Genomic DNA, 27,726 nt, shown 5'->3' on the forward strand with positions numbered 1-27,726 from the left:
TTAGTTAATATACTGCCTGGCAAGTTTGATGTATTAGTAGCCAACTAACATTATGTAACTAGCTAACATACCGGTACATATTGCTGTAATGCTATGCGGTTCGTGAGGATAGTGTAGCTAACATACCGGTACATATTGCTGTAATGCTATGCGGTTCGTATGGATAGTGTAGCTAACATACTGGTACATATTGATGTAATGCTATACGGTTCGTAAGGATAGTGTAGCTAACATACCGGTACATACTGCTGTAATGGTATGCGGTTCGTATAGATAGTGTAGCTAACATACCGGTACATACTGCTGTAATGGTATGCGGTTCGTATAGATAGTGTAGCTAACATACCGGTACATACTGCTGTAATGCTATGCGGTTCGTAAGGATAGTGTAGCTAACATACCGGTACATATTGATGTAATGCTATGCGGTTCGTGAGGATAGTGTAGCTAACATACCGGTACATACTGCTGTAATGCTATACGGTTCGCAAGGATAGTGTAGCTAACATACCGGTACATACTGCTGTAATGCTATACGGTTCGCAGGGATAGTGTAGCTAACATACCGGTACATACTGCTGTAATGCTATTCGGTTCACAAGGATAGTGTAGCTAACATACTGGTACATATTGATGTAATGCTGTGCGGTTCGTGAGGATAGTGTAGCTAACATACTGGTACATACTGCTGTAATGCTATACGGTTCGCAAGGATAGTGTAGCTAACATACCGGTACATACTGCTGTAATGGTATGCGGTTCGCAAGGATAGTGTAGCTAACATACTGGTACATACTGCTGTAATGGTATGCGGTTCGTAAGGATAGTGTAGCTAACATACCGGTACATACTGCTGTAATGGTATGCGGTTCGTAAGGATAGTGTAGCTAACATACCGGTACATATTGCTGTAATGCTATAGGGTTCGTGAGGATAGTGTAGCTAACATACCGGTATATACTGCTGTAATGGTATGCGGTTCGTATAGATAGTCTAGCTAACATACCGGTACATACTGCTGTAATGCTATAGGGTTCGTGAGGATAGTGTAGCTAACATACCGGTACATATTGCTATAATGGTATGCGGTTCGTAAGGATAGTGTAGCTAACATACCGGTACATACTGCTGTAATGCTATACGGTTCGCAAGGATAGTGTAGCTAACATACCGGTACATACTGCTGTAATGGTATGCGGTTCGCAAGGATAGTGTAGCTAACATACCGGTACATATTGCTGTAATGGTATGCTGTTCGCAAGGATAGTGTAGCTAACATACCGGTATATACTGCTGTAATGGTATGCGGTTCGTATAGATAGTCTAGCTAACATACCGGTACATACTGCTGTAATGCTATAGGGTTCGTGAGGATAGTGTAGCTAACATACCGGTACATATTGCTATAATGGTATGCGGTTCGTAAGGATAGTGTAGCTAACATACCGGTAGATACCATTACAGCAGTATGTACCGGCAAGGATAGTGTAGCTAACATACCGGTATATACTGCTGTAATGGTATGCGGTTCGTATAGATAGTCTAGCTAACATACCGGTACATACTGCTGTAATGCTATAGGGTTCGTGAGGATAGTGTAGCTAACATACCGGTACATATTGCTATAATGGTATGCGGTTCATAAGGATAGTGTAGCTAACATACCGGTAGATACTGCTGTAATGGTATGCGGTTCGTAAGGATAGTGTAGCTAACATACCGGTACATACTGCTGTAATGGTAGGTAGTTCGTAAGGATAGTGTAGCTAACATACCGGTACATATTGATGTAATGCTATGCGGTTCGTGAGGATAGTGTAGCTAACATACCGGTACATACTGCTGTAATGCTATACGGTTCGCAAGGATAGTGTAGCTAACATACCGGTACATACTGCTGTAATGCTATACGGTTCGCAAGGATAGTGTAGCTAACATACCGGTACATACTGCTGTAATGCTATTCGGTTCGCAAGGATAGTGTAGCTAACATACCGGTACATACTGCTGTAATGCTATACGGTTCGCAAGGATAGTGTAGCTAACATACCGGTACATACTGCTGTAATGCTATTCGGTTCGCAAGGATAGTGTAGCTAACATACTGGTACATATTGATGTAATGCTGTGCGGTTCGTGAGGATAGTGTAGCTAACATACCGGTACATACTGCTGTAATGCTATACGGTTCGCAAGGATAGTGTAGCTAACATACCGGTACATACTGCTGTAATGGTATGCGGTTCGTAAGGATAGTGTAGCTAACATACTGGTACATACTGCTGTAATGCTATACGGTTGGTAAGGATAGTGTAGCTAACATACCGGTACATACTGCTGTAATGGTATGCGGTTCGCAAGGATAGTGTAGCTAACATACCGGTACATATTGCTGTAATGGTATGCTGTTCGCAAGGATAGTGTAGCTAACATACCGGTATATACTGCTGTAATGGTATGCGGTTCGTATAGATAGTCTAGCTAACATACCGGTACATACTGCTGTAATGCTATAGGGTTCGTGAGGATAGTGTAGCTAACATACCGGTACATATTGCTATAATGGTATGCGGTTCATAAGGATAGTGTAGCTAACATACCGGTAGATACTGCTGTAATGGTATGCGGTTCGTAAGGATAGTGTAGCTAACATACCGGTACATACTGCTGTAATGGTAGGTAGTTCGTAAGGATAGTGTAGCTAACATACCGGTACATATTGATGTAATGCTATGCGGTTCGTGAGGATAGTGTAGCTAACATACCGGTACATACTGCTGTAATGCTATACGGTTCGCAAGGATAGTGTAGCTAACATACCGGTACATACTGCTGTAATGCTATACGGTTCGCAAGGATAGTGTAGCTAACATACCGGTACATACTGCTGTAATGCTATTCGGTTCGCAAGGATAGTGTAGCTAACATACCGGTACATATTGATGTAATGCTATGCGGTTCGTGAGGATAGTGTAGCTAACATACCGGTACATACTGCTGTAATGCTATACGGTTCGCAAGGATAGTGTAGCTAACATACCGGTACATACTGCTGTAATGCTATACGGTTCGCAAGGATAGTGTAGCTAACATACCGGTACATACTGCTGTAATGCTATTCGGTTCGCAAGGATAGTGTAGCTAACATACTGGTACATATTGATGTAATGCTGTGCGGTTCGTGAGGATAGTGTAGCTAACATACCGGTACATACTGCTGTAATGCTATACGGTTCGCAAGGATAGTGTAGCTAACATACCGGTACATACTGCTGTAATGGTATGCGGTTCGCAAGGATAGTGTAGCTAACATACCGGTACATACTGCTGTAATGGTATGCGGTTCGTAAGGATAGTGTAGCTAACATACCGGTACATACTGCTGTAATGGTATGCGGTTCGTAAGGATAGTGTAGCTAACATACCGGTACATATTGCTGTAATGCTATACGGTTCGCAAGGATAGTGTAGCTAACATACCGGTACATATTGCTATAATGGTATGCGGTTCGTAAGGATAGTGTAGCTAACATACCGGTACATATTGCTGTAATGGTATGCGGTTCGTAAGGATAGTGTAGCTAACATACTGGTACATACTGCTGTAATGCTATACGGTTGGTAAGGATAGTGTAGCTAACATACCGGTACATACTGCTGTAATGGTATGCGGTTCGCAAGGATAGTGTAGCTAACATACCGGTACATATTGCTGTATTGGTATGCTGTTCGCAAGGATAGTGTAGCTAACATACCGGTATATACTGCTGTAATGGTATGCGGTTCGTATAGATAGTCTAGCTAACATACCGGTACATACTGCTGTAATGCTATAGGGTTCGTGAGGATAGTGTAGCTAACATACCGGTACATACTGCTGTAATGCTATATGGTTCGCAAGGATAGTGTAGCTAACATACCGGTACATACTGCTGTAATGCTATTCGGTTCGTAAGGATAGTGTAGCTAACATACCAATACATATTGCTGTAATGCTATGTGGTTCGTAAGGATAGTGTAGCTAACATACCGGTACATACTGCTGTAATGCTATGCGGTTCGCAAGGATAGTGTAGCTAACATACCGGTGCATACTGCTGTAATGCTATACGGTTCGCAAGGATAGTGTAGCTAACATACCGGTACATACTGCTGTAATGCTATATGGTTCGCAAGGATAGTGTAGCTAACATACCGGTACATACTGCTGTAATGCTATTCAGTTCGTAAGGATAGTGTAGCTAACATACCGGTACATATTGATGTAATGCTATGCGGTTCGTATGGATAGTGTAGCTAACATACCGGTACGTATTGCTATAATGGTATGCGGTTCGTAAGGATAGTGTAGCTAACATACCGGTACATATTGCTGTAATGGTATGCGGTTCGCAAGGATAGTGTAGCTAACATACCGGTACATATTGCTGTAATGCTATCCGGTTCGTATGGATAGTGTAGCTAACATACCGGTACGTATTGCTATAATGGTATGCGGTTCGTAAGGATAGTGTAGCTAACATACCGGTACATATTGCTGTAATGCTATGCTGTTCGCAAGGATAGTGTAGCTAACATACCGGTACGTATTGCTGTAATGCTATGCGGTTCGTAAGGATAGTGTAGCTAACATACCGGTACGTATTGCTGTAATGCTATGCGGTTCGTGAGGATAGTGTATCTAATATACCGGTACATACTGCTGTATTGCTATGCGGTTCGTAAGGATAGTGTAGCTAACATACCGGTACATATTGCTGTAATGGTATGTGGTTCGTAAGGATAGTGTAGCTAACATACCGGTACATACTGCTGTAATGCTATACGGTTCGTATAGATAGTGTAGCTAACATACCGGTACATACTGCTGTAATGGTATGTGGTTCGTAAGGATAGTGTAGCTAACATACCGGTACATATTGCTGTAATGCTATATGGTTCGTATAGATAGTGTAGCTAACATACCGGTACATACTGCTGTAATGGTATGTGGTTCGTAAGGATAGTGTAGCTAACATACCGGTACATATTGCTGTAATGCTATGCTGTTCGCAAGGATAGTGTAGCTAACATACCGGTACGTATTGCTGTAATGCTATGCGGTTCGTAAGGATAGTGTAGCTAACATACCGGTACGTATTGCTGTAATGCTATGCGGTTCGTGAGGATAGTGTATCTAATATACCGGTACATACTGCTGTATTGCTATGCGGTTCGTAAGGATAGTGTAGCTAACATACCGGTACATATTGCTGTAATGCTATGCGGTTCGTATGGATAGTGTAGCTAACATACCGGTACATATTGCTGTAATGCTATGCGGTTCGTAAGGATAGTGTAGCTAACATACCGGTACATACTGCTGTAATGGTATGCGGTTCGCAAGGATAGTGTAGCTAACATACCGGTACATATTGCTGTAATGGTATGCTGTTCGCAAGGATAGTGTAGCTAACATACCGGTATATACTGCTGTAATGGTATGCGGTTCGTATAGATAGTCTAGCTAACATACCGGTACATACTGCTGTAATGCTATAGGGTTCGTGAGGATAGTGTAGCTAACATACCGGTACATATTGCTATAATGGTATGCGGTTCATAAGGATAGTGTAGCTAACATACCGGTAGATACTGCTGTAATGGTATGCGGTTCGTAAGGATAGTGTAGCTAACATACCGGTACATACTGCTGTAATGGTAGGTAGTTCATAAGGATAGTGTAGCTAACATACCGGTACATATTGATGTAATGCTATGCGGTTCGTGAGGATAGTGTAGCTAACATACCGGTACATACTGCTGTAATGCTATACGGTTCGCAAGGATTGTGTAGCTAACATACCGGTACATACTGCTGTAATGCTATATGGTTCGCAAGGATAGTGTAGCTAACATACCGGTACATACTGCTGTAATGCTATTCGGTTCGCAAGGATAGTGTAGCTAACATACCGGTACATATTGATGTAATGCTATGCGGTTCGTGAGGATAGTGTAGCTAACATACCGGTACATACTGCTGTAATGCTATACGGTTCGCAAGGATAGTGTAGCTAACATACCGGTACATACTGCTGTAATGCTATACGGTTCGCAAGGATAGTGTAGCTAACATACCGGTACATACTGCTGTAATGGTATGCGGTTCGCAAGGATAGTGTAGCTAACATACCGGTACATATTGCTGTAATGGTATGCTGTTCGCAAGGATAGTGTAGCTAACATACCGGTATATACTGCTGTAATGGTATGTGGTTCGTATAGATAGTCTAGCTAACATACCGGTACATATTGCTGTAATGCTATACGGTTCGTATGGATAGTGTAGCTAACATACCGGTACATATTGCTGTAATGCTATAGGGTTCGTGAGGATAGTGTAGCTAACATACCGGTACATATTGCTGTAATGCTATAGGGTTCGTGAGGATAGTGTAGCTAACATACCGGTATATACTGCTGTAATGGTATGTGGTTCGTATAGATAGTCTAGCTAACATACCGGTACATATTGCTGTAATGCTATAGGGTTCGTGAGGATAGTGTAGCTAACATACCGGTATATACTGCTGTAATGGTATGTGGTTCGTATAGATAGTCTAGCTAACATACCGGTACATATTGCTGTAATGCTATACGGTTCGTATGGATAGTGTAGCTAACATACCGGTACATATTGCTGTAATGCTATAGGGTTCGTGAGGATAGTGTAGCTAACATACCGGTACATATTGCTGTAATGCTATAGGGTTCGTGAGGATAGTGTAGCTAACATACCGGTACATACTGCTGTAATGCTATACGGTTCGCAAGGATAGTGTAGCTAACATACCGGTACATACTGCTGTAATGCTATTCGGTTCGTAAGGATAGTGTAGCTAACATACCAATACATATTGCTGTAATGCTATGTGGTTCGTAAGGATAGTGTAGCTAACATACCGGTGCATACTGCTGTAATGCTATACGGTTCGCAAGGATAGTGTAGCTAACATACCGGTACATACTGCTGTAATGCTATATGGTTCGCAAGGATAGTGTAGCTAACATACCGGTACATACTGCTGTAATGCTATTCAGTTCGTAAGGATAGTGTAGCTAACATACCGGTACATATTGATGTAATGCTATCCGGTTCATATGGGGAGTGTATCTAACATACCGGTACATATTGCTGTAATGCTATCCGGTTCGTATGGATAGTGTAGCTAACATACCGGTACGTATTGCTATAATGGTATGCGGTTCGTAAGGATAGTGTAGCTAACATACCGGTACATATTGCTGTAATGGTATGCGGTTCGTATGGATAGTGTAGCTAACATACCGGTACATATTGATGTAATGCTATGCGGTTCGTGAGGATAGTGTAGCTAACATACCGGTACATATTGCTGTAATGCTATACGGTTCGTATAGATAGTGTAGCTAACATACTGGTCCATATTGCTGTAATGCTATACGGTTCGTATGGATAGTGTAGCTAACATACTGGTCCATATTGCTGTAATGCTATACGGTTCGTATGGATAGTGTAGCTAACATACTGGTCCATATTGCTGTAATGCTATACGGTTCGTATGGATAGTGTAGCTAACATACTGGTCCATATTGCTGTAATGCTATGCGGTTCGTATGGATAGTGTAGCTAACATACCGGTACATATTGCTGTAATGCTATACGGTTCGTATAGATAGTGTAGCTAACATACTGGTCCATATTGCTGTAATGCTATACGGTTCGTATGGATAGTGTAGCTAACATACTGGTCCATATTGCTGTAATGCTATGCGGTTCGTATGGATAGTGTAGCTAACAAACCGGTACATATTGCTGTAATGCTATGCGGTTCGTAAGGATAGTGTAGCTAACATACCGGTCCATATTGCTGTAATGCTTTGCGGTTCGTAAGGATAGTGTAGCTAACATACCGGTCCATATTGCTGTACAGCTATGGAGTTTGTGTGGACGGGCAATTTATTGGATGTTTTTGAAGTCTGCTCTTTTTTAAAGGTGCTTTTCTTTAGTGCTTCCAATGGCAATCCTTCTCTGGGCTGGCAGTGTTGGCCTTTAGGGAGAGGCAGTGTTTAATAAAAACATGTCAGCACCCTGTGGACCTGATCATTTCCCTCTTCATTTTGAAGGAAGGATTTGGGTGAGATAGCTGGTTTAACAGCTCAGCCAGTTAGAACTGGAGTGAGAGAGAGTGTGTGTGTGTGTGTGTGTGTGTGTGTGTGTGTGTGTGTCAGAACTTGTACCTTTTCTCCACCTGCCGCGGTTCTGTTCGGCCACCCGAGCAGAAGTCAGTGTGTGTTCGTCAAGGCGGGTGGACACATAAACATGAAACTGCTACCTCTCTCTGCTCTCTCAGTGATTTGTTGCACTAGGGGAAACATGGTAGCATTTAGTCAAAAATACATGTTTCTCTGACAATGGCTGTACTTTGTTGACATAACTTTGAAGTTAAGCTCAGAACTCTAAAATGTCCGGTACTTGAAGGATTTTGTATATTGAGATGGAGCAGAGGGATATGGTCATGTGGTGTTTTTTCTGGCCCTTGAGCCTGTGTAACGGGTGACGCTCTCCTCATCCTCGGAAGAGGTGAGGAGAGAAGGATCTTCAGACCAAAACGCAGGCTCAGGGAAATAAGCCATCTTTATTATAAATTACGATGGCACACGAAACGAAACAAAACACTTTCCAAACTACAAAATAAGAAAACGACGTTGACGCAACCTGAACATAAACTTACATAATTAAACATAAACTTACGTACAGGAAAACAGACGACATCGAAACGAAACGAAACAAACAAACGCTACAGTCCCATGTGGTACGAACAGACATACGGACACAGGAGACAATCACCCACCAACAAACAGTGAGAATGCCCTACCTAAATATGACTCTTAATTAGAGGCAAACGCAAACCACCTGCCTCTAATCAAGAGCCATACCAGGCAAACCAAAACCAACATAGAAACAGATAACATAGAATGCCCACCCAACCTCACGTCCTGACCAACTAACACACAAAAACTAACATAAATAGGTCAGGAACGTGACAGTACCCCCCCCACAAGGTGCGAACTCCGGACGCACCAGCACAAAGTCTAGGGGAGGGTCTGGGTGGGCATCTAACCACGGTGGTGGTTCAGGCTCGGGGCGCGGTTCCCACCCCACCATAATCCATCCTAACTTCCTCCCTCCAAGAATGTCCACCCTCTTTTGACCCCCACAAAATTCCCTTAACAACATATCTAATAGGGACAACACCGGGACAGAGAGATAAATCAAGAAAGAGGGATAGATAAGAATATAGAGATAGATGAAGATAGAGAGGGAGATTAGGATAGAGGGGCAACTCCGGACTGAAAGGCAGCTCCGGACAGAGAGACAGCTCTGGACTGATGGGCAGTTCTGGGTATCCAGCCTTTTCAGGCTGAAGGACAGCTCATGGCTGACTGACGAATCTCGATGCTCATGGCTGGCTGACGGCTCTCGACGCTCATGGCAGGCTGACGGCTCTCGACGCTCATGGCAGGCTGACGGCTCTCGACGCTCATGGCAGGCTGACGGCTCTCGACGCTCATGGCAGGCTGACGGCTCTCGACGCTCATGGCAGGCTGACGGCTCTCGACGCTCATGGCGCTCTGACGGCTCTGGCTGCTCATGGCGCTCTGACGGCTCTGGCTGCTCATGGCGCTCTGACGGCTCTGGCTGCTCATGGCTCGCTGGCGGCTCTGGCAGATCCTGTCTGGTTGGCGGCTCTGGCAGATCCTGTCTGGTTGGCGGCTCTGGCAGATCCTGTCTGGTTGGCGGCTCTGGCAGATCCTGTCTGGTTGGCGGCTCTGGCAGATCCTGTCTGGTTGGCGGCTCTGGCAGATCCTGTCTGGCTGACGGCTCTAGCGGCTCCTGTCTGGCTGATGGCTCTGTAGGCTCATGGCAGACGGCTCTGTAGGCTCATGGCAGACGGGCGGCTTTGCAGGCTCATGGCAGACGGGCGGCTTTGCAGGCTCCTGGCAGACGGATGGCTCAGACGGCGCTGGGGAGACGGATGGCTCAGATGGCGCTGGGGAGACAGATGGCTCAGATGGCGCTGGGGAGACGGATGGCTCAGATGGCGCTGGGGAGACGGATGGCTCAGATGGCGCTGGGGAGACGGATGGCTCTGGCCGGATATGGCGCACTGTAGACCTGGTGCGTGGTGCCAGAACTGGAGGCACCGTGCTAATGACAAGCACCTTCCTACTAGTGCGGGGAGCAGGGACAGGGCACACTGTATTCTCAAAGCCTACTCTATCCCTGATGCGTGGTACCGGCACTGGTGACGCCGGGCTGAGGACAAGCACATCAGGATTAGTAGGGGGAGAATATACAGTGTGTACAGGGCTCTGGAGACGCACTGGTAGCTTAGTGCGTGGGGCCGGAACTGGAGGCACCGGGCTAGATACACGCACTACAGGGAGAGTGCGTGGAGGAGGAACAGGGCTCAGGATACGCACTGGTAGCCTAGTGCGTAGTGTATACACTGTAGGTACTAGGCTGGGGCGGGGAGGTGGTGCCGGAAATACCGGACCGTGGAGGCGTACTGGCACTCTTGAGCATTGAGCTTGCCCAACCTTACCTGGTTGAATACTCCCGGTTGCCCGACCAGTGCGGGGAGGTGGAATAACCCGCACCGGGCTATGTAGGCGAACCGGGGAAACCATGCGTAAGGCAGGTGCCATGTATGCCGGCCTGAGGAGACGCACTGGAGACCAGACGCGTTGAGCCGGCCTCATGACACCTGGCTCAATACTCAATCTAGCCCTACCAGTGCGGGGAGGTGGAATAACCCGCACTGGACTATGCACTCGTACAGGAGACACCGTGCGCTCTACTGCGTAACACGGCGCCTGCCCGTACTCCCGCTCTCCACGGTAAGCCTGGGAAGTGGGCGCAGGTCTCCTACCTGCCCTTGGCCCACTATCTCCTAGCCCCCCCCCAAGAAATTTTTGGGAATTACTTACGGGCTTTTTTGGCTTCCGTGCCAGACGCGTTCCCTCATAGCTCCGGTTCCTCTCCCCGGTAGCCTCTGCTCTCCTCCGTGCCTCCAGCTCAGCTTTGGGACGGCGATTTTCTCCTGCCTTAGCCCAGGGACCTTCTCCATTCATTATTTGCTCCCATGTCCAGAAATCCTTTCTCTCCTGTCCCTTACTCCGTTTAGTTTTCCCTTGCCGCTTGGTCTTAGCTTGGTGGGTGATTCTGTAACGAGTGTTGCTCTCCTCATCCTCGGACGAGGTGAGGAGAGAGGGATCCTCAGACCAAAACGCAGCTTGTGGGAAATAAGCCATCTTTATTATAACAACGATAAAGATGGCAACACGAAACGAAACAAACACTTGCAAAACTACAAAATAACAAAACGACGTTGACGCAACCTGAACATAAACTTACATAATTAAACATAAACTTACGTACAGGAAAACAGACGACATCGAAACGAAACGAAACAAACAAACGCTACAGTCCCATGTGGTACGAACAGACATACGGACACAGGAGACAATCACCCACCAACAAACAGTGAGAATGCCCTACCTAAATATGACTCTTAATTAGAGGCAAACGCAAACCACCTGCCTCTAATCAAGAGCCATACCAGGCAAACCAAAACCAACATAGAAACAGATAACATAGAATGCCCACCCAACCTCACGTCCTGACCAACTAACACACAAAAACTAACATAAATAGGTCAGGAACGTGACAGCCTGTCTGTTTCATTGACCCTGAAGGACAACTTGGAGAAACAACGTAACTAAAGAATGTGCAGTTATATCAAGAAATAGATTTAGGAAAATACCAATATGCCAACATGCAATTTCATATCTGAAGGACTTTATAGAGTCCGATACAATACCCAGCAATAATTAGAGGGCCAGTGCAGCACAGGAGTAAGAAAAATCTATGCATCTTAATGTGGTCTCATTGTCATTGAAGGGCAAGTTACATGCTCCCAATTCCCCCATCTCTAAACACACAGGCACACAGGCACAAAGGCACATACACACGCACACGCACACTCACACACACACACACACACACACACACACACACACACACACACACACACACACACACACACACACACACACACACACACACACACACACACACACACACACACACACACACACACACACACACACACACACACACACACACACACACACACACACACACACACACGCCTTCCACTTCTTCATCACCGGCCTCTGAGCCCAGCCTCATGTTTGTTGATCGTCCACTTGTTATTGACTTCTCAACTCACCTTGGAATCAAATCAAAACTTCCACCCCTCCTGCCACTCAAAAGGCACACAGCAGACACTCGTTTGCATGTTTTATCTCCTCTACCTGGCCACTGTGCCCATCTTAAAGACCTGTCAGCTCCCAATGTGTTAATTTATGACAGGCTGAAGGTTTACGTCATGTCGATGTCAGTCATTCTGTCAAGGTTGTTTACCTAAATGTACCAACACCAGAGAATACAGTAGAGTCTAGACATCACTTAGGGTGAGTGAGTAACAAAGTAGCACAGAAAATGGTTAGAGCAGCCCACACTTCCCCCGCAGTCTCCCCGGCCAGAGAGAGGGTTTTTGGGATAATGACGGGTCATATGGGGGACCTGTGGAGCTTGGTCCTGCAGCGGTAATTGGCCCGTTGGTTCTGTGGCATTTAAATCCAGCCATCAATTATCCATCTGCTGAGAGACGGATGGACGGGCACAGGCAGTTAGTAGAGAGAGCCAGCATGCAGAGCTAAAGCTATCAGATAACACACACATCTATTCTGACTCCGTAAGGTTAGAGTTCAGACACTCCTGCTTCAGTTGTCTGGATACCTGCTGTGTTATTGTTGTGGTTATATGACAGCATCTCATTAAGGAATACTTACAGAAGTTAGTTTGTGGCCAATTTATCTGTACAGGAGCATTATTGTTCTCTTTATTGATCGACTGAAATACGGACTCCCATCTTATTTCATAGGCTGTTACACTGACCAGTGGACAGTGACTGCCTTCCATGCTTGGTTTGTAATGCTAGCCTGTGCAGTGGTTCTGCCACCACACTTCTTTTTGCTTTGTGCTGACAGTACAGTACAGTAGTCATGCTTAAGTCCACTATGGCTGGCCCGGTGCCCACCACTGTTGTTGTTGTTGTTGGTGGTGGTGGTGGTAGTCGTCTGGAAAGACATCGTCAAAGTCTGGGATATCCACAGTAAGATCAGGGAGTCAGTTTGTCTAATTTAGCCTACAGTGAAACCCAATGGGGAAAAGAAACATCAGGGAACCAGAACACCATCAATAACATAAAGGGATCATTGCAGAAGGCTCTTTTCCCTTTGGATTGGGCACGATTAACAGAGTTGTTGAACTATGTCTGTGATCTGTGGGCTAGTCCATTGAGTATGACATGTGAGTGATGGGGTGGAGTTGGGGAGGGGCTTGTTTAATGACGGTCTCATATTTCCTAACGATGTTGTGCGGTGTGGATGCCAATGACATGGATGTCTTTGTGCGAACTGTTTTCTGGGTTGTGGTGTTGAAGATGTATTGTGTGTTCTGGATGGTGCTGTGATGCTGACCTCTGTGTTCTGTGCTGTTGCTGTACAGGAGTTTGCAGCCCTGACCAAGGAGCTGAACGTGTGCAGAGAGAACCTTCTGGAGAAGGAGGAGGAGATCTCTGAGCTCAAGGCCGAGAGGAACAACACCAGGGTACGTGGAGAGGAGACACACAAACGTTTGTTTCTGCCCAATTCTAACCTCATACATTGACCTGAACCAGAACGGCTCAGAGTCTATGGAGATCAACATTGTTTTCATCTGTTGACGCGGTTGACTGGTCATCTGTAACATATGTCCATGGAACCGGGCGCCTGCATTTCCCCTGGGGACAGATTTGGACCCCATATACATTAGAGCTAACTCTGAATTCCATTTCCAATAATACCCTTTCATTAAGCAGAGTAACCAAACTCTGCTATTGACAGATAAGGCTGCTCTTTTCCCACCAGGCTGTATAATGGGAGACTCACATAGTCACACTGACTGACTACAAACCACCAGTCTGTTTAATGGGAGACTCACATAGTCACACTGACTGACTACAAACCACCAGTCTGTATAATGGGAGACTCACATAGTCACACTGACTGACTACAAACCACCAGTCTGTATAATGGGAGACTCACATAGTCACACTGACTGACTACAAACCACCAGTCTGTATAATGGGAGACTCACATAGTCACACTGACTGACTACAAACCACCAGTCTGTATAATGGGAGACTCACATAGTCACACTGACTGACTACAAACCACCAGTCTGTTTAATGGGAGACTCACATAGTCACACTGACTGACTGCAAACCACCAGTCTGTATAATGGGAGACTCACATAGACACACTGACTGACTACAAACCACCAGTCTGTATAATGGGAGACTCACATAGACACACTGACTGACTACAAACCACCAGTCTGTATAATGGGAGACTCACATAGTCACACTGACTGACTGACTGCAAACCACCAGTCTGTATAACGGGAGACTCACATAGTCACACTGACTGACTGCAAACCACCAGTCTGTATAATGGGAGACTCACATAGTCACACTGACTGACTGCAAACCACCAGTCTGTATAATGGGAGACTCACATAGTCACACTGACTGACTGACTACAAACCACCAGTCTGTATAATGGGAGACTCACATAGTCACACTGACTGACTACAAACCACCAGTCTGTATAATGGGAGACTCACATAGTCACACTGACTGACTACAAACCACCAGTCTGCCTGAGAGGATTTTAGCACTACCATTTTAGTAGCCCTGTCACTGCTCTGCCACCTCGCCAGAGAGAGAGAGAGAGAGAGAGAGAGAGAGAGAGAGAGACAGACAGAGAGACAGAGAGAGAGAGAGAGAGAGAGAGAGAGAGAGAGAGAGAGAGAGAGAGAGAGAGGGAGGGAAAGAGACAGAGAGAGATGGAATTTAGTCTCTCTCTCTCTTCATTATCACCTTGAATCCTCTGCAGAGCGATTATGAGGCAGACTTTTAATATATCAGCTTTTTTTGTCGTAAAGGTTTTAAGTTCATAATTAAATATTTGAAGCCAGGTGCATGCAATCAGTGTGTTGGAGGGCTGACAACAGAATAGAGGATGGTGTACCTCTAGGTACCCCTAAACACTGTAAACTGGATAAGCCATGCAGTGTAGAAGCATGATAAGAGAGAAATGATGAACCGTAGAGAGAGGAGGAGGAGAGGGTGTGTAGGTTATAGAGAGAGGAGGAGGAGAGGGTGTGTGTGTAGGTTATAGAGAGAGGAGGAGGAGAGGGTGTGTGTGTAGGTTATAGAGAGAGGAGGAGGAGGAGATGGTGTGTGTAGGTTATAGAGAGAGGAGGAGGAGAGGGTGTGTGTGTAGGTTATAGAGAGAGGAGGAGGAGGAGATGGTGTGTGTAGGTTATAGAGAGAGGAGGAGGAGAGGGTGTGTGTAGGTTATAGAGAGAGGAGGAGGAGGAGAGTGTGTGTAGGTTATAGAGAGAGGAGGAGGAGAAAGAGGAGGAGAGGGAGTGTGTAGGTTATAGAGAGAGGAGGAGGAGGAGAGTGTGTGTGTAGGTTATAGAGAGAGGAGGAGGAGAAAGAGGAGGAGAGGGAGTGTGTAGGTTATAGAGAGAGGAGGAGGAGGAGAGTGTGTGTGTGTAGGTTATAGAGAGAGGAGGAGGAGGAGAGTGTGTGTGTGTAGGTTATAGAGAGAGGCGGAGGAGAAAGAGGAGGAGAGGGAGTGTGTAGGTGTAGGTTGCCTGTTATTATTCTGGCGGGGCGATGGCTGAGGTAGAGCTGGGGCCAACGTTCAGACTCGGATTGATTAAACGGCAGGGGTTTGTATGTGGGGAGGGAAGGCGGGGGGGGGGGGGGGTTCAGTCTGCTGGTAGTCCTTCAGACGCTCAAGGAGGGACGGAGAAATGGAAGGACGGACAGCCCCCTCGAAGCCCTCCAGAACTAGTCCACACCACTCTGTCAGCACCTTCCCTTTCCCCAACTTATTAAGAGAGCCACAGACACAACGGCTCTGGTCCAATGTTGTTTCTAGCACATCATTTAGATTGGAGCAATGTATTCCGCATGCATTTTAAATGGTATGCTAGTGTGAATTTTGAAACAGAGCCTACAGTATGTTTGTACCATTTGGGCCCCACAAAACATAGCCTCTGCAGTGCCTGCTGGGTAGTGTAGTGCAACACTGAATTCCTAGTGAAGTTCTACCAGGTTGAGTGAATATGTGTTTACTTTGAAAATGTGGTTGATGTCTGTATGTGTAATGGTTCTTAATGCCTGGATGACTAAGGGATTACAGTCTGTGGTTTAAGCCGAATGCTTGGACGGACTCACAACACCAGAACCCTGCTTAAAGATGGGTTTAGAAGTAAATTGCTTCCTTGGTTAAATACTGTGGCGACGCCAGTAGGAGAACTCTCCAAACCATTGGTGAACTACACCGTTATGTTATTAACCTGCCACAGCGCATGGCGACGCCGAGAAGGGGTTGTTTGCCCTAGAGAAGCACAGTCAGGGTTAGAAACAAGGCATTTGGATGTGGAGATGAAGAAAACGGTATAAGTTTCTCAGAATGGCCAGACAACAAAGCTGAATTCAATACATGAACCTCTCCTCAGATCACTATCTCAGCGGAGCTTGGTGTATTCCTACCAGGGCAGATAGCATCATCATTAGCAATTAGCTTGCTCGATTAGTTGCTTGTCTGTGAGGCATTTGCATCCCCCCCAAAACACTAGGCCTTCACATGACCAGGTTATGGGCCATATCTAGATCCCCAAAGCCTAGCTAGTCAGACTAGCACACCCAGACTTCCCTCAGGCCCCCATCCCTCCGCTGTACCTGCGTGACAGAGATCAGAGGACGTTGTTCATCTTTATGGCCTCTCTACTCCTCGTCTCTCCTGTTCCCCCTACTCCTCGTCTGTCCTGTGCCCCCTACTCCTCGTCTCTCCTGTTCCCCCTACTCCCCGTCTCTCCTGTTCCCCCTACTCCTCGTCTCTCCTGTTCCCCCTACTCCTCGTCTCTCCTGTTCCCCCTACTCCTCGTCTCTCCTGTTCCCCCTACTCCTCGTCTCTCCTGTTCCCCCTACTCCTCGTCTCTCCTGTTCCCCCTACTCCTCGTCTCTCCTGTTCCCCCTACTCCTCGTCTCTCCTGTGCCCCCTACTCCTCGTCTCTCCTGTTCCCCCTACTCCTCGTCTCTCCTGTTCCCCCTACTCCCCGTCTCTCCTGTTCCCCCTACTCCTCGTCTCTCCTGTTCCCCCTACTCCTCGTCTCTCCTGTTCCCCCTACTCCTCGTCTCTCCTGTTCCCCCTACTCCTCGTCTCTCCTGTTCCCCCTACTCCTCGTCTCTCCTGTTCCCCCTACTCCTCGTCTCTCCTGTTCCCCCTACTCCTCGTCTCTCCTGTGCCCCCTACTCCTCGTCTCTCCTGTTCCCCCTACTCCTCGTCTCTCCTGTTCCCCCTACTCCTTGTCTCTCCTGTGCCCCCTACTCCTCGTCTCTCCTGTTCCCCCTACTCCTCGTCTCTCCTGTGCCCCCTACTCCTTGTCTCTCCTGTGCCCCCTACTCCTCGTCTCTCCTGTTCCCCCTACTCCTCATCTCTCCAGTTCCCCCTACTCCTCGTCTCTCCTGTTCCTCCTACTCCTCGTCTCTCCTGTTCCCCCTACTTCTCGTCTCTCCTGTTCCCCCTACTCCTCGTCTCTCCTGTTCCCCCTACTCCTCGTCTCTCCTGTGCCCCCTACTCCTCGTCTCTCCTGTTCCCCCTACTGCTCTCCTCTCCTGTGCCCCCTACTCCTCGTCTCTCCTGTTCCTCCTAATCCTCGTCTCTCCTGTTCCCCCTACTCCTCGTCTCTCCTGTTCCCCCTACTCCTCGTCTCTCCTGTGCCCCCTACTCCTCGTCTCTCCTGTTCCCCCTACTGCTCTCCTCTCCTGTGCCCCCTACTCCTCGTCTCTCCTGTTCCTCCTAATCCTCGTCTCTCCTGTTCCCCCTACTCCTCGTCTCTCCTGTTCCCCCTACTCCTCGTCTCTCCTGTGCCCCCTACTCCTCGTCTCTCCTGTTCCCCCTACTCCTCATCTCTCCTGTTCCCCCTACTCATCTCCTCTCCTGTTGCCCCTACTCCTCGTCTCTCCTGTGCCCCTTACTCCTCGTCTCTCCTGTTCCCCTTACTCCTCGTCTCTCCTGTTCCCCCTACTCCTCGTCTCTCCTGTTCCCCCTACTCCTCGTCTCTCCTGTGCCCCCTACTCCTCGTCTCTCCTGTTCCCCCTACTCCTCGTCTCTCCTGTTCCCCCTACTCCTCGTCTCTCCTGTTCCCCCTACTGCTCTCCTCTCCTGTGCCCCCTACTCCTCGTCTCTCCTGTTCCTCCTAATCCTCGTCTCTCCTGTTCCCCCTACTCCTCGTCTCTCCTGTTCCCCCTACTCCTCGTCTCTCCTGTGCCCCCTACTCCTCGTCTCTCCTGTTCCCCCTACTGCTCTCCTCTCCTGTGCCCCCTACTCCTCGTCTCTCCTGTTCCTCCTAATCCTCGTCTCTCCTGTTCCCCCTACTCCTCGTCTCTCCTGTTCCCCCTACTCATCTCCTCTCCTGTTGCCCCTACTCCTCGTCTCTCCTGTGCCCCTTACTCCTCGTCTCTCCTGTTCCCCTTACTCCTCGTCTCTCCTGTGCCCCCTACTCCTCGTCTCTCCTGTTCCCCCTACTCCTCGTCTCTCCTGTTCCCCCTACTGCTCTCCTCTCCTGTGCCCCCTACTCCTCGTCTCTCCTGTTCCTCCTAATCCTCGTCTCTCCTGTTCCCCCTACTCCTCGTCTCTCCTGTTCCCCCTACTCCTCGTCTCTCCTGTGCCCCCTACTCCTCGTCTCTCCTGTTCCCCCTACTCCTCGTCTCTCCTGTTCCCCCTACTCCTCGTCTCTCCTGTGCCCCCTACTCCTCGTCTCTCCTGTTCCCCCTACTCCTCATCTCTCCTGTTCCCCCTACTCATCTCCTCTCCTGTTGCCCCTACTCCTCGTCTCTCCTGTGCCCCTTACTCCTCGTCTCTCCTGTTCCCCTTACTCCTCGTCTCTCCTGTTCCCCCTACTCCTCGTCTCTCCTGTTCCCCCTACTCCTCGTCTCTCCTGTGCCCCCTACTCCTCGTCTCTCCTGTTCCCCCTACTCCTCGTCTCTCCTGTTCCCCCTACTCCTCGTCTCTCCTGTTCCCCCTACTCCTCGTCTCTCCTGTTCCCCCTACTCCTCGTCTCTCCTGTTCCCCCTACTCCTCGTCTCTCCTGTTCCCCCTACTCCTCTCCTCTCCTGTTGCCCCTACTCCTCGTCTCTCCTGTTCCCCCTAATCCTCTCCTCTCCTGTTGCCCCTACTCCACGTCTCTCCTGTTCCCCCTACTCCTCGTCTCTCCTGTTCCCCCTACTCCTCGTCTCTCCTGTGCCCCCTACTCCTCGTCTCTCCTGTTCCCCCTACTCCTCGTCTCTCCTGTTCCCCCTACTCCTCTCCTCTCCTGTGCCCCCTACTCCTCGTCTCTCCTGTTCCCCCTACTCCTCGTCTCTCCTGTGCCCCCTACTCCTCGTCTCTCCTGTGCCCCCTACTCCTCGTCTCTCCTGTGCCCCCTACTCCTCGTCTCTCCTGTTCCCCCTACTCCTCGTCTCTCCTGTTCCCCCTACTCCTCGTCTCTCCTGTTCCCCCTACTCCTCGTCTCTCCTGTTCCCCCTACTCCTCGTCTCTCCTGTGCCCCCTACTCCTCGTCTCTCCTGTTCCCCCTACTCCTCGTCTCTCCTGTGCCCCCTACTCCTCGTCTCTCCTGTTCCCCCTACTCCTCGTCTCTCCTGTGCCCCCTACTCCTCGTCTCTCCTGTTCCCCCTACTCCTCGTCTCTCCTGTGCCCCCTACTACTCGTCTCTCCTGTTCCCCCTACTCCTCATCTCTCCTGTTCCCCCTACTCATCTCCTCTCCTGTTGCCCCTACTCCTCGTCTCTCCTGTTCCCGCTACTCCTCGTCTCTCCTGTTCCCCCTACTCCTCGTCTCTCCTGTTCCCCCTACTCCTCTCCTCTCCTGTTCCCCCTACTCCTCGTCTCTCCTGTTCCTCCTACTCCTCGTCTCTCCTGTTCCCCCTACTCCTCGTCTCTCCTGTGCCCCCTACTCCTCGTCTCTCCTGTTCCCCCTACTCCTCGTCTCTCCTGTTCCCCCTACTCCTCGTCTCTCCTGTTCCCCCTACTCCTCGTCTCTCCTGTGCCCCCTACTCCTCGTCTCTCCTGTTCCCCCTACTCCTCGTCTCTCCTGTTCCCCCTACTCCTCGTCTCTCCTGATCCCCCTACTCCTCGTCTCTCCTGTTCCCCCTACTCCTCGTCTCTCCTGTTCCCCCTAATCCTCTCCTCTCCTGTTGCCCCTACTCCTCGTTTCTCCTGTTCCCCCTACTCCTCGTCTCTCCTGTGCCCCCTACTCCTCATCTCTCCTGTTCCCCCTACTCCTCGTCTCTCCTGTGCCCCCTACTCCTCGTCTCTCCTGTGCCCCCTACTCCTCGTCTCTCCTGTTCCCCCTACTCCTCGTCTCTCCTGTTCCCCCTACTCCTCGTCTCTCCTGTTCCCCCTACTCCTCGTCTCTCCTGTTCCCCCTACTCCTCGTCTCTCCTGTTCCCCCTACTCCTCGTCTCTCCTGTTCCCCCTACTCCTCGTCTCTCCTGTTCCCCCTACTCCTCGTCTCTCCTGTGCCCCCTACTCCTCGTCTCTCCTGTTCCCCCTACTCCTCGTCTCTCCTGTGCCCCCTACGCCACGTCTCTCCTGTTCCCCCTACTCCTCGTCTCTCCTGTTCCCCCTACTCCTCATCTCTCCTGTACCCCCTACTCCTCGTCTCTCCTGTTCCCCCTACTCCTCGTCTCTCCTGTGCCCCCTACTCCTCGTCTCTCCTGTGCCCCCTACTCCTCGTCTCTCCTATTCCCCCTACTCCTTGTCTCTCCTGTGCCCCCTACTCCTCGTCTCTCCTGTGCCCCCTACTCCTCGTCTCTCCTGTTCCCCCTACTCCTCGTCTCTCCTGTTCCCCCTACTCCTCATCTCTCCTGTTCCCCCTACTCCTCGTCTCTCCTGTTCCCCCTACTCCTCTCCTCTCCTGTTGCCCCTACTCCTCGTCTCTCCTGTTCCCCCTACTCCTCTCCTCTCCTGTTGCCCCTACTCCTCGTCTCTCCTGTGCCCCCTACTCCTCGTCTCTCCTATTCCCCCTACTCCTTGTCTCTCCTGTGCCCCCTACTCCTCGTCTCTCCTGTGCCCCCTACTCCTCGTCTCTCCTGTTCCCCCTACTCCTCGTCTCTCCTGTTCCCCCTACTCCTCGTCTCTCCCGTTCCCCCTACTCCTCGTCTCTCCTGTGCCCCCTACTCCTCGTCTCTCCTGTTCCCCCTACTCCTCGTCTCTCCTGTTCCCCCTACTCCTCGTCTCTCCTGTTCCCCCTACTCCTCGTCTCTCCTGTTCCCCCTACTCCCAGTGGACTCATCTCATTCCTTTGTGCTGCTGGAAGTTGACTCCCCTAACTCTGCCTGTCCTTGGGACACTTTCCGCTGAGAATGGGTTCGGTGCGCCGCCTAGACCAGCCCAGGACAGTAACAACATTAGCGTCTATTTTGTGTGCAGTCCAGAGACTTTTCATTGGTTTTGAGTGCCTTTATTTGAGTGCCATAATCTCGTATGTCTCGTGTTATTCCACTGGAGGTTTATTCTTCCGACCAAAAGTTGGAAAATTAAATGAAATGACCAAGTTGAGAAGATCTGGTTGGTTACTTTGATTTCTTTTCATTGCGGTTAATCAGGGTGGATATAAATAATGTATTTTGAGAATCACACGAAGAGCAGTAACCTTGTGTTGGTGCATTACAGTCCAGTAGTCAGGCCACTACATGTTGACATTTACAATCATATCACTACATCTTCTCTGGTGCCAGGATAATTGATGATGCAGACGATAACAGTAATAGCATCGATGATGATGTCCATGCAGATGTGGCAGATAGCCTTTATGATGATGATGATGATGATTATTATAATAGCACTCATTTCTGTCCCTATGTCTGTCTCTATAGTTGCTTCTGGAGCATCTGGAGTGCCTGGTGTCCAGGCATGAGCGGTCACTGCGTATGACCGTGGTCAAGCGGCAGGCCCAGTCCCCCTCAGGCGTGTCCAGTGAGGTGGAGGTCCTCAAAGCGCTCAAGTCCCTGTTCGAGCACCACAAAGCTCTAGACGAGAAGGTAAGACCATACATTAGACATGTCATCTATAGAATCTGCATGCACGGTTGCTATTCTTCTTTGCTGACTGGAAGAATGGATTATAAGCGCGGATAGAGATTCTTCAATTGATTGTACAGTATATTTGACTGATGACAGGATGGAGAGGCATTGCAAACGTAGTGCCATCTTGGTATTGAATATTCTTTGTTTTGGCATAAGTCACCATCACAACCACCTGCCCTCCCACTGGCCCCAGCCTCTGCTCTGCATCAGGCCTGTTGATTGATGGCCTCAGCCCTTTGTCAAATGTCACGCCGGCTACTGTAATCTATTCTACCCTCCACAACAGACCCTATCATTTATAACGCATCTCTCCTGGCCGCTGGACTAGGGAATAAAATCCGTTTTTGATTCACGGGATGTTTTTTGCCCTGCGACGATCTGTCTGTGTGTTGCTGGGCTGTCTGGAGGAGGGGAGGGAGGGAGGGGGGATGACTGCCCTGTAATCCAGGCTAGGAGCCTCCTGAGAGATGCCTTGATCCTAGCGGGCCACAGCCCTGGCCATGGACCACCACAGAGCTCACCAGTAATTGCTCCATCAGTAGCATGACAAATACCTGAACATGGTACATAGAGGAAGGCAGAGTAAGTCATACATTCACCCCCTTTGAGGGAGATAAATAGGCATATCTCACTGTTGTCTCCAACACTATTTATCTGAGAGCTCATGAACTGCTGAGCAGAGCTCCATGGTAAGGTCCTACCAGAGGTTGTGTACAGTTACCCACTCATGGCGGGTGTTTTGTTTTCCTCAGGTGAGGGAGAGACTGCGGGTGTCGCTAGAGAGGGTCTCTGCATTGGAGGAGGATCTAACATCAGCCAACCAGGAGGTGAGAAACGTGTCACAGCATCATCTCCACAGGCGCGCTGACTGAGACGTCTGTTCTATTCATTTCATCAGCCTTAGACAGGAATTTGTTCATGTTTTAGTCAACTTTCAAAGTAGTTTTGATGTTGACAGTTCTACTTAGGAGGACTCCTATTCAGCAGCTAGTCATTCTGTCTTAAGATGGAGTGTGATGGGGTGAAGTATGGCGTTGACAGATGAGAGCTGGCCCGTGGCGTTAGCAGGGTGGCGTAACGCCTCTGCCCCCCATTCTCTCTCTGCCAGTCTCTGCCAGGGCAGATGGTCATGTTCCAGCTGAGAGGAGCCCTCCGGCTGACGCTCTACCGGAGCCAAATTAACCACTCTGCACTGCGAGAGGGAGGGAGGGAGAGAGGTGGAGAGAGTGGGGGAGAGAGAGAGAGTGGGAGAGAGGAAGGAAAGGGGGGAGAGAGGTAAGCGTCACTGAACGAGGGAGGAAATGAGATGAAAGAAGGAGCATGAAAGGTACAGTAGTCAAAAAGAGGAAGAGAGAAAGATAATGGTGGAAGACATGGGCAGTGAGGGAGTGAGAGGTAGGGAGAGAGATGCTAAAGGGGGTGGGGAAATATAGATACAGGAGGAGAGAGTGCATGGAAGGAGCTGTGATTAAACAGCTGCTCTACCTGCATCAGAACTGTCTCCAGTCTGTAATGAGCTGTGGACGGGGGTGGCTGATCAAAGCACAACTGACACGGCCAGGAAGGGATAAGGGGGACAGGGCGGGAGAGAGAGGGGGAGAGGGAGGGTGAGAGAGAGAGATTTTAAAATGCTGCTCTACCAGCCAAACAGGCCTTAGGAGGTGAGATGAAACCCGGGTCAAAGACTGATCTGCCCCGGCTATAGAAAACAAGTAAAGCTGGGGATGGAGTGAGGGGGTGAGAGGAGTGAGATGGCGATATCTTTCACTTTGAGTTAGCCTAGTATTACCAGACTGATGAACGCTCCTGTACCCGTGTAGTGAATCAATTATGTAAGCTCGCGAGATCAGGCTGCTTGTATGAGGCTACGTTTGAGCCATAGACATGCAGTGTAAAGTGCATCTCATTCGCTTAACCAAGTACAGTGTTGCGCCTCAACATATATTTTACTGAGTCGAGACAGAGGTCTTTATTTGATTAAATAGTGTGACTATACTTCATTTGACTACAGTGGATACATGGTTAACTTTCTGTTGTGTCATGGTGAGACAGTCATCTGAGTGAGTGGGTGCTGAGGCCCGGTGATGGAGGCTGTGGTTAAATAAGCACTGCTGAATAGAAACGTCCACACTTCCACACGTCAGAGCCTCCGGGGAGGACGGTGGGTTCCAGTGGCTGCCTGCACCAGCTCCAGACTGTTAATTGATTTGGGATGGAGATCTGCCTCGAGTCGCCCTCCTCTGGGGCTCCAGTCTGCAGATTACACCACCTGCAATCCTGGAGCCTCCCATAGGGAGCTGCACTGCCTGATGACAGAGATGACCTACGACCTCTCAGTCTCAGGTGTTTAAGTGGTCCAGATTTGACCTCTCAGGCTCAGGTTTTTAAGTGTTCCAGATTTGACCTCTCAGTCTCAGGTGTTTAAGTGTTCCAGATTTGACTTCTATTGTGCGTACTCTCTCAGAGCTGATATCTTGTTGTTTCAATTTAGAGTTAAATAAATAGTGCAATTGTTTTTAATACAGACCCGGCTCACTTAAATGGAATGGGAGTAGATTCAGTGTCCCATCGGTATGAATGAATGAGGAGACAGGCGCAGCAATGCGTAATAGTTCTTTATATTATTTCCAAATTAAGGCGTGCCGTGTAAAGGTACAGGGACGAAGACCAAACAAACACGTCACAGAACACAGGGTAGAAACCCAAACAAAAGAGCGAGGAGTACCTCGAATAAATAACACGAGCGCACAATGATTATCACACGGGACGAGACCCGTAATCATCTGCGCAATCCACAAGGGCACAAAAGCCCAAACACACAGCACAGGTACTCACAAGAACCAACGGACATTGTATGAATAATCGTCAGGACAATGGTAAACCAAGGACACACGTATACAATTACTAATCACTGGGAATAGGGGCCAGGTGTGCGTAATGAAAGTTCCGGAGGGATCCGTGACATTCTGTAGAATGTGTCAGGAGGTTGATAAATTCCCCGCGAAACCTCTGGGGCCTCTGGGCTTGGTCCACCACCAAGGGACCAATCCAACCTGCGTAAGATCCTACAAAGGCTGTTGTGTGAGAGAGAGACTGAAACCTATGTTACTTTATGTTATCCGGTCTCTCTTATTCATTTCCTGGTTGGAATTCTAGAGGGAATCCCCAAGGTGTCACCCACTCTATGCAGTGAAAAATGAACCGGTGCTATAAAATTCAAGTCAACAGGTCCCAAGTGTGTGTGTGTGTGTGTGTGTGTGTGTGTGTGTGTGTGTGTGTGTGTGTGTGTGTGTGTGTGTGTGTGTGTGTGTGTGTGTGTGTGTGTGTGTGTGTGTGTGCCTTTGTGTGTGTGTGTGCCTTTGTGTGTGTGTGTGCCTTTGTGTGTGCCTTTGTGTGTGACTGATCTTAATTCAGAGGCATTGCCGCATACAGCAACCTACTCCAGGCTCCAAGGCTCCACCAAATCAATCTTGTACACCAAGAGATTTCACGTCACTTTCCTGTCCAATCTCCTTTTGCTCCTTCACACTAAAACAGACCATTACTTCTCAGAGAGGTGGAGATGAAGGGAGTTAGGGAAGATTAAGAAATTGTGAGGGATAGGAGTTTGGAAGACAGCACCTTTCTGTTTAGCTGTGGCACTGTCTCCTGGTGTCTCTGATGTCTCCTGGTGTCTCTGATGTCTCCTGGTGTCTCTGATGTCTCCTGGTGTCTCTGATGTCTCCTGGTGTCTCTGATGTCTCCTGGTGTCTCCTAGTGTCTATGATGTCTCCTGGTGTCTCCTGATGTCTCTGATGTCTCCTGGTGTCTCTGATGTCTCCTGGTATCTCTGATGTCTCTGGTGTCTCCTGGTGTCTCTGATGTCTCTGATGTCTCCTGGTGTCTATGATCTCTCCTGGTGTCTTTGATGTCTCCTGGTGTCTCTGATGTCTCCTGGTGTCTCTGATGTCTCCTGGTATGTCCTGGTGTCTCCTGATGTCTCCTGGTGTCTCCTGGTGTTTCTGATGTCTCCTGGCGTCTCTGATGTCTCCTGGTGTCTCCTGGTGTTTCTGATGTCTCCTGGTGTTTCTGATGTCTCCTGGCGTCTCTGATGTATCCTGGTGTCTCCTGGTGTCTCTGATGTCTCCTGGTGTCTATGATGTCTTCTGGTGTCTCTGATGTCTCCTGGTATGTCCTGGTGTCTCCTGGTGTTTCTGATGGCTCCTGGCGTCTCTGATGTCTCCTGGTGTCTCCTGGTGTTTCTGGTGTCTCCTGGTGTCTCTGATGTCTCCTGGTGTCTCTGATGTCTCCTGGTGTCTCTGATGTCTCCTGGTGTCTCTGATGTCTCCTGGTGTCTCCTAGTGTCTATGATGTCTCCTGGTGTCTCCTGATGTCTCTGATGTCTCCTGGTGTCTCTGATGTCTCCTGGTATCTCTGATGTCTCTGGTGTCTCCTGGTGTCTCTGATGTCTCTGATGTCTCCTGGTGTCTATGATCTCTCCTGGTGTCTTTGATGTCTCCTGGTGTCTCTGATGTCTCCTGGTGTCTCTGATGTCTCCTGGTATGTCCTGGTGTCTCCTGATGTCTCCTGGTGTCTCCTGGTGTTTCTGATGTCTCCTGGCGTCTCTGATGTCTCCTGGTGTCTCCTGGTGTTTCTGATGTCTCCTGGTGTTTCTGATGTCTCCTGGCGTCTCTGATGTATCCTGGTGTCTCCTGGTGTCTCTGATGTCTCCTGGTGTCTATGATGTCTTCTGGTGTCTCTGATGTCTCCTGGTATGTCCTGGTGTCTCCTGGTGTTTCTGATGGCTCCTGGCGTCTCTGATGTCTCCTGGTGTCTCCTGGTGTTTCTGGTGTCTCCTGGTGTCTCTGGTGTCTCTGATGTCTCCTGGTGTCTATGATGTCTTCTGGTGTCTCTGATGTCTCCTGGTATGTCCTGGTGTCTCCTGGTGTTTCTGATGGCTCCTGGCGTCTCCTAGTGTATCCTGGTGTTTCTGGTGTCTACTGGTGTCTCTGATGTCTCCTGGTGTCTCTTGGTGTCGCTGATGTCTCCTGGTATGTCCTGGTGTCTCCTGGTGTTTCTGATGTTTCCTGGCGTCTCTGATGTCTCCTGGTGTCTCCTGGTGTTTCTGATGTCTCCTGGCGTCTCTGATGTCTCCTGGTGTCTCCTGGTGTCTCTGATGTCTCCTCGTGTCTCCTGGTGTCTCTGGTGTCTCCTGGCGTCTCTGATGTCTCCTCGTGTCTCCTGGTGTCTCTGGTGTCTCTGATGTCTCCTGGTGTCTCCTGGTGCCTCTGATATCTCCTGGTGTTTCTGATGTCTCCTGGTGTCTCTGATGTCTCCTGGTGTCTCCTGGTGTTTCTGATGTCTCCTGGTGTCTCTGATGTC

General features: G+C 48.9%; 1 protein-coding gene across 23 annotated transcripts in view; it reads left to right on the top strand.

Annotated features, from left to right (window-relative positions):
- Positions 1-27,726, top strand: part of LOC129838266 (liprin-alpha-2-like) — a 277,919-nt gene that overhangs the window by 189,817 nt on the left and 60,376 nt on the right. For all 23 annotated transcript variants that reach the window (XM_055905110.1, XM_055905111.1, XM_055905094.1 and 20 more), the window contains 3 exons: positions 13,664-13,765; positions 22,156-22,320; positions 23,118-23,192. In XM_055905110.1, the coding sequence (XP_055761085.1) occupies positions 13,664-13,765; positions 22,156-22,320; positions 23,118-23,192 (342 nt within the window). The remainder of the gene's footprint in view (positions 1-13,663; positions 13,766-22,155; positions 22,321-23,117; positions 23,193-27,726) is intronic.

This window comes from Salvelinus fontinalis, chromosome 39 (assembly GCF_029448725.1).
Source record: "Salvelinus fontinalis isolate EN_2023a chromosome 39, ASM2944872v1, whole genome shotgun sequence".
Taxonomy (NCBI): Eukaryota; Metazoa; Chordata; class Actinopteri; order Salmoniformes; family Salmonidae; genus Salvelinus; species Salvelinus fontinalis.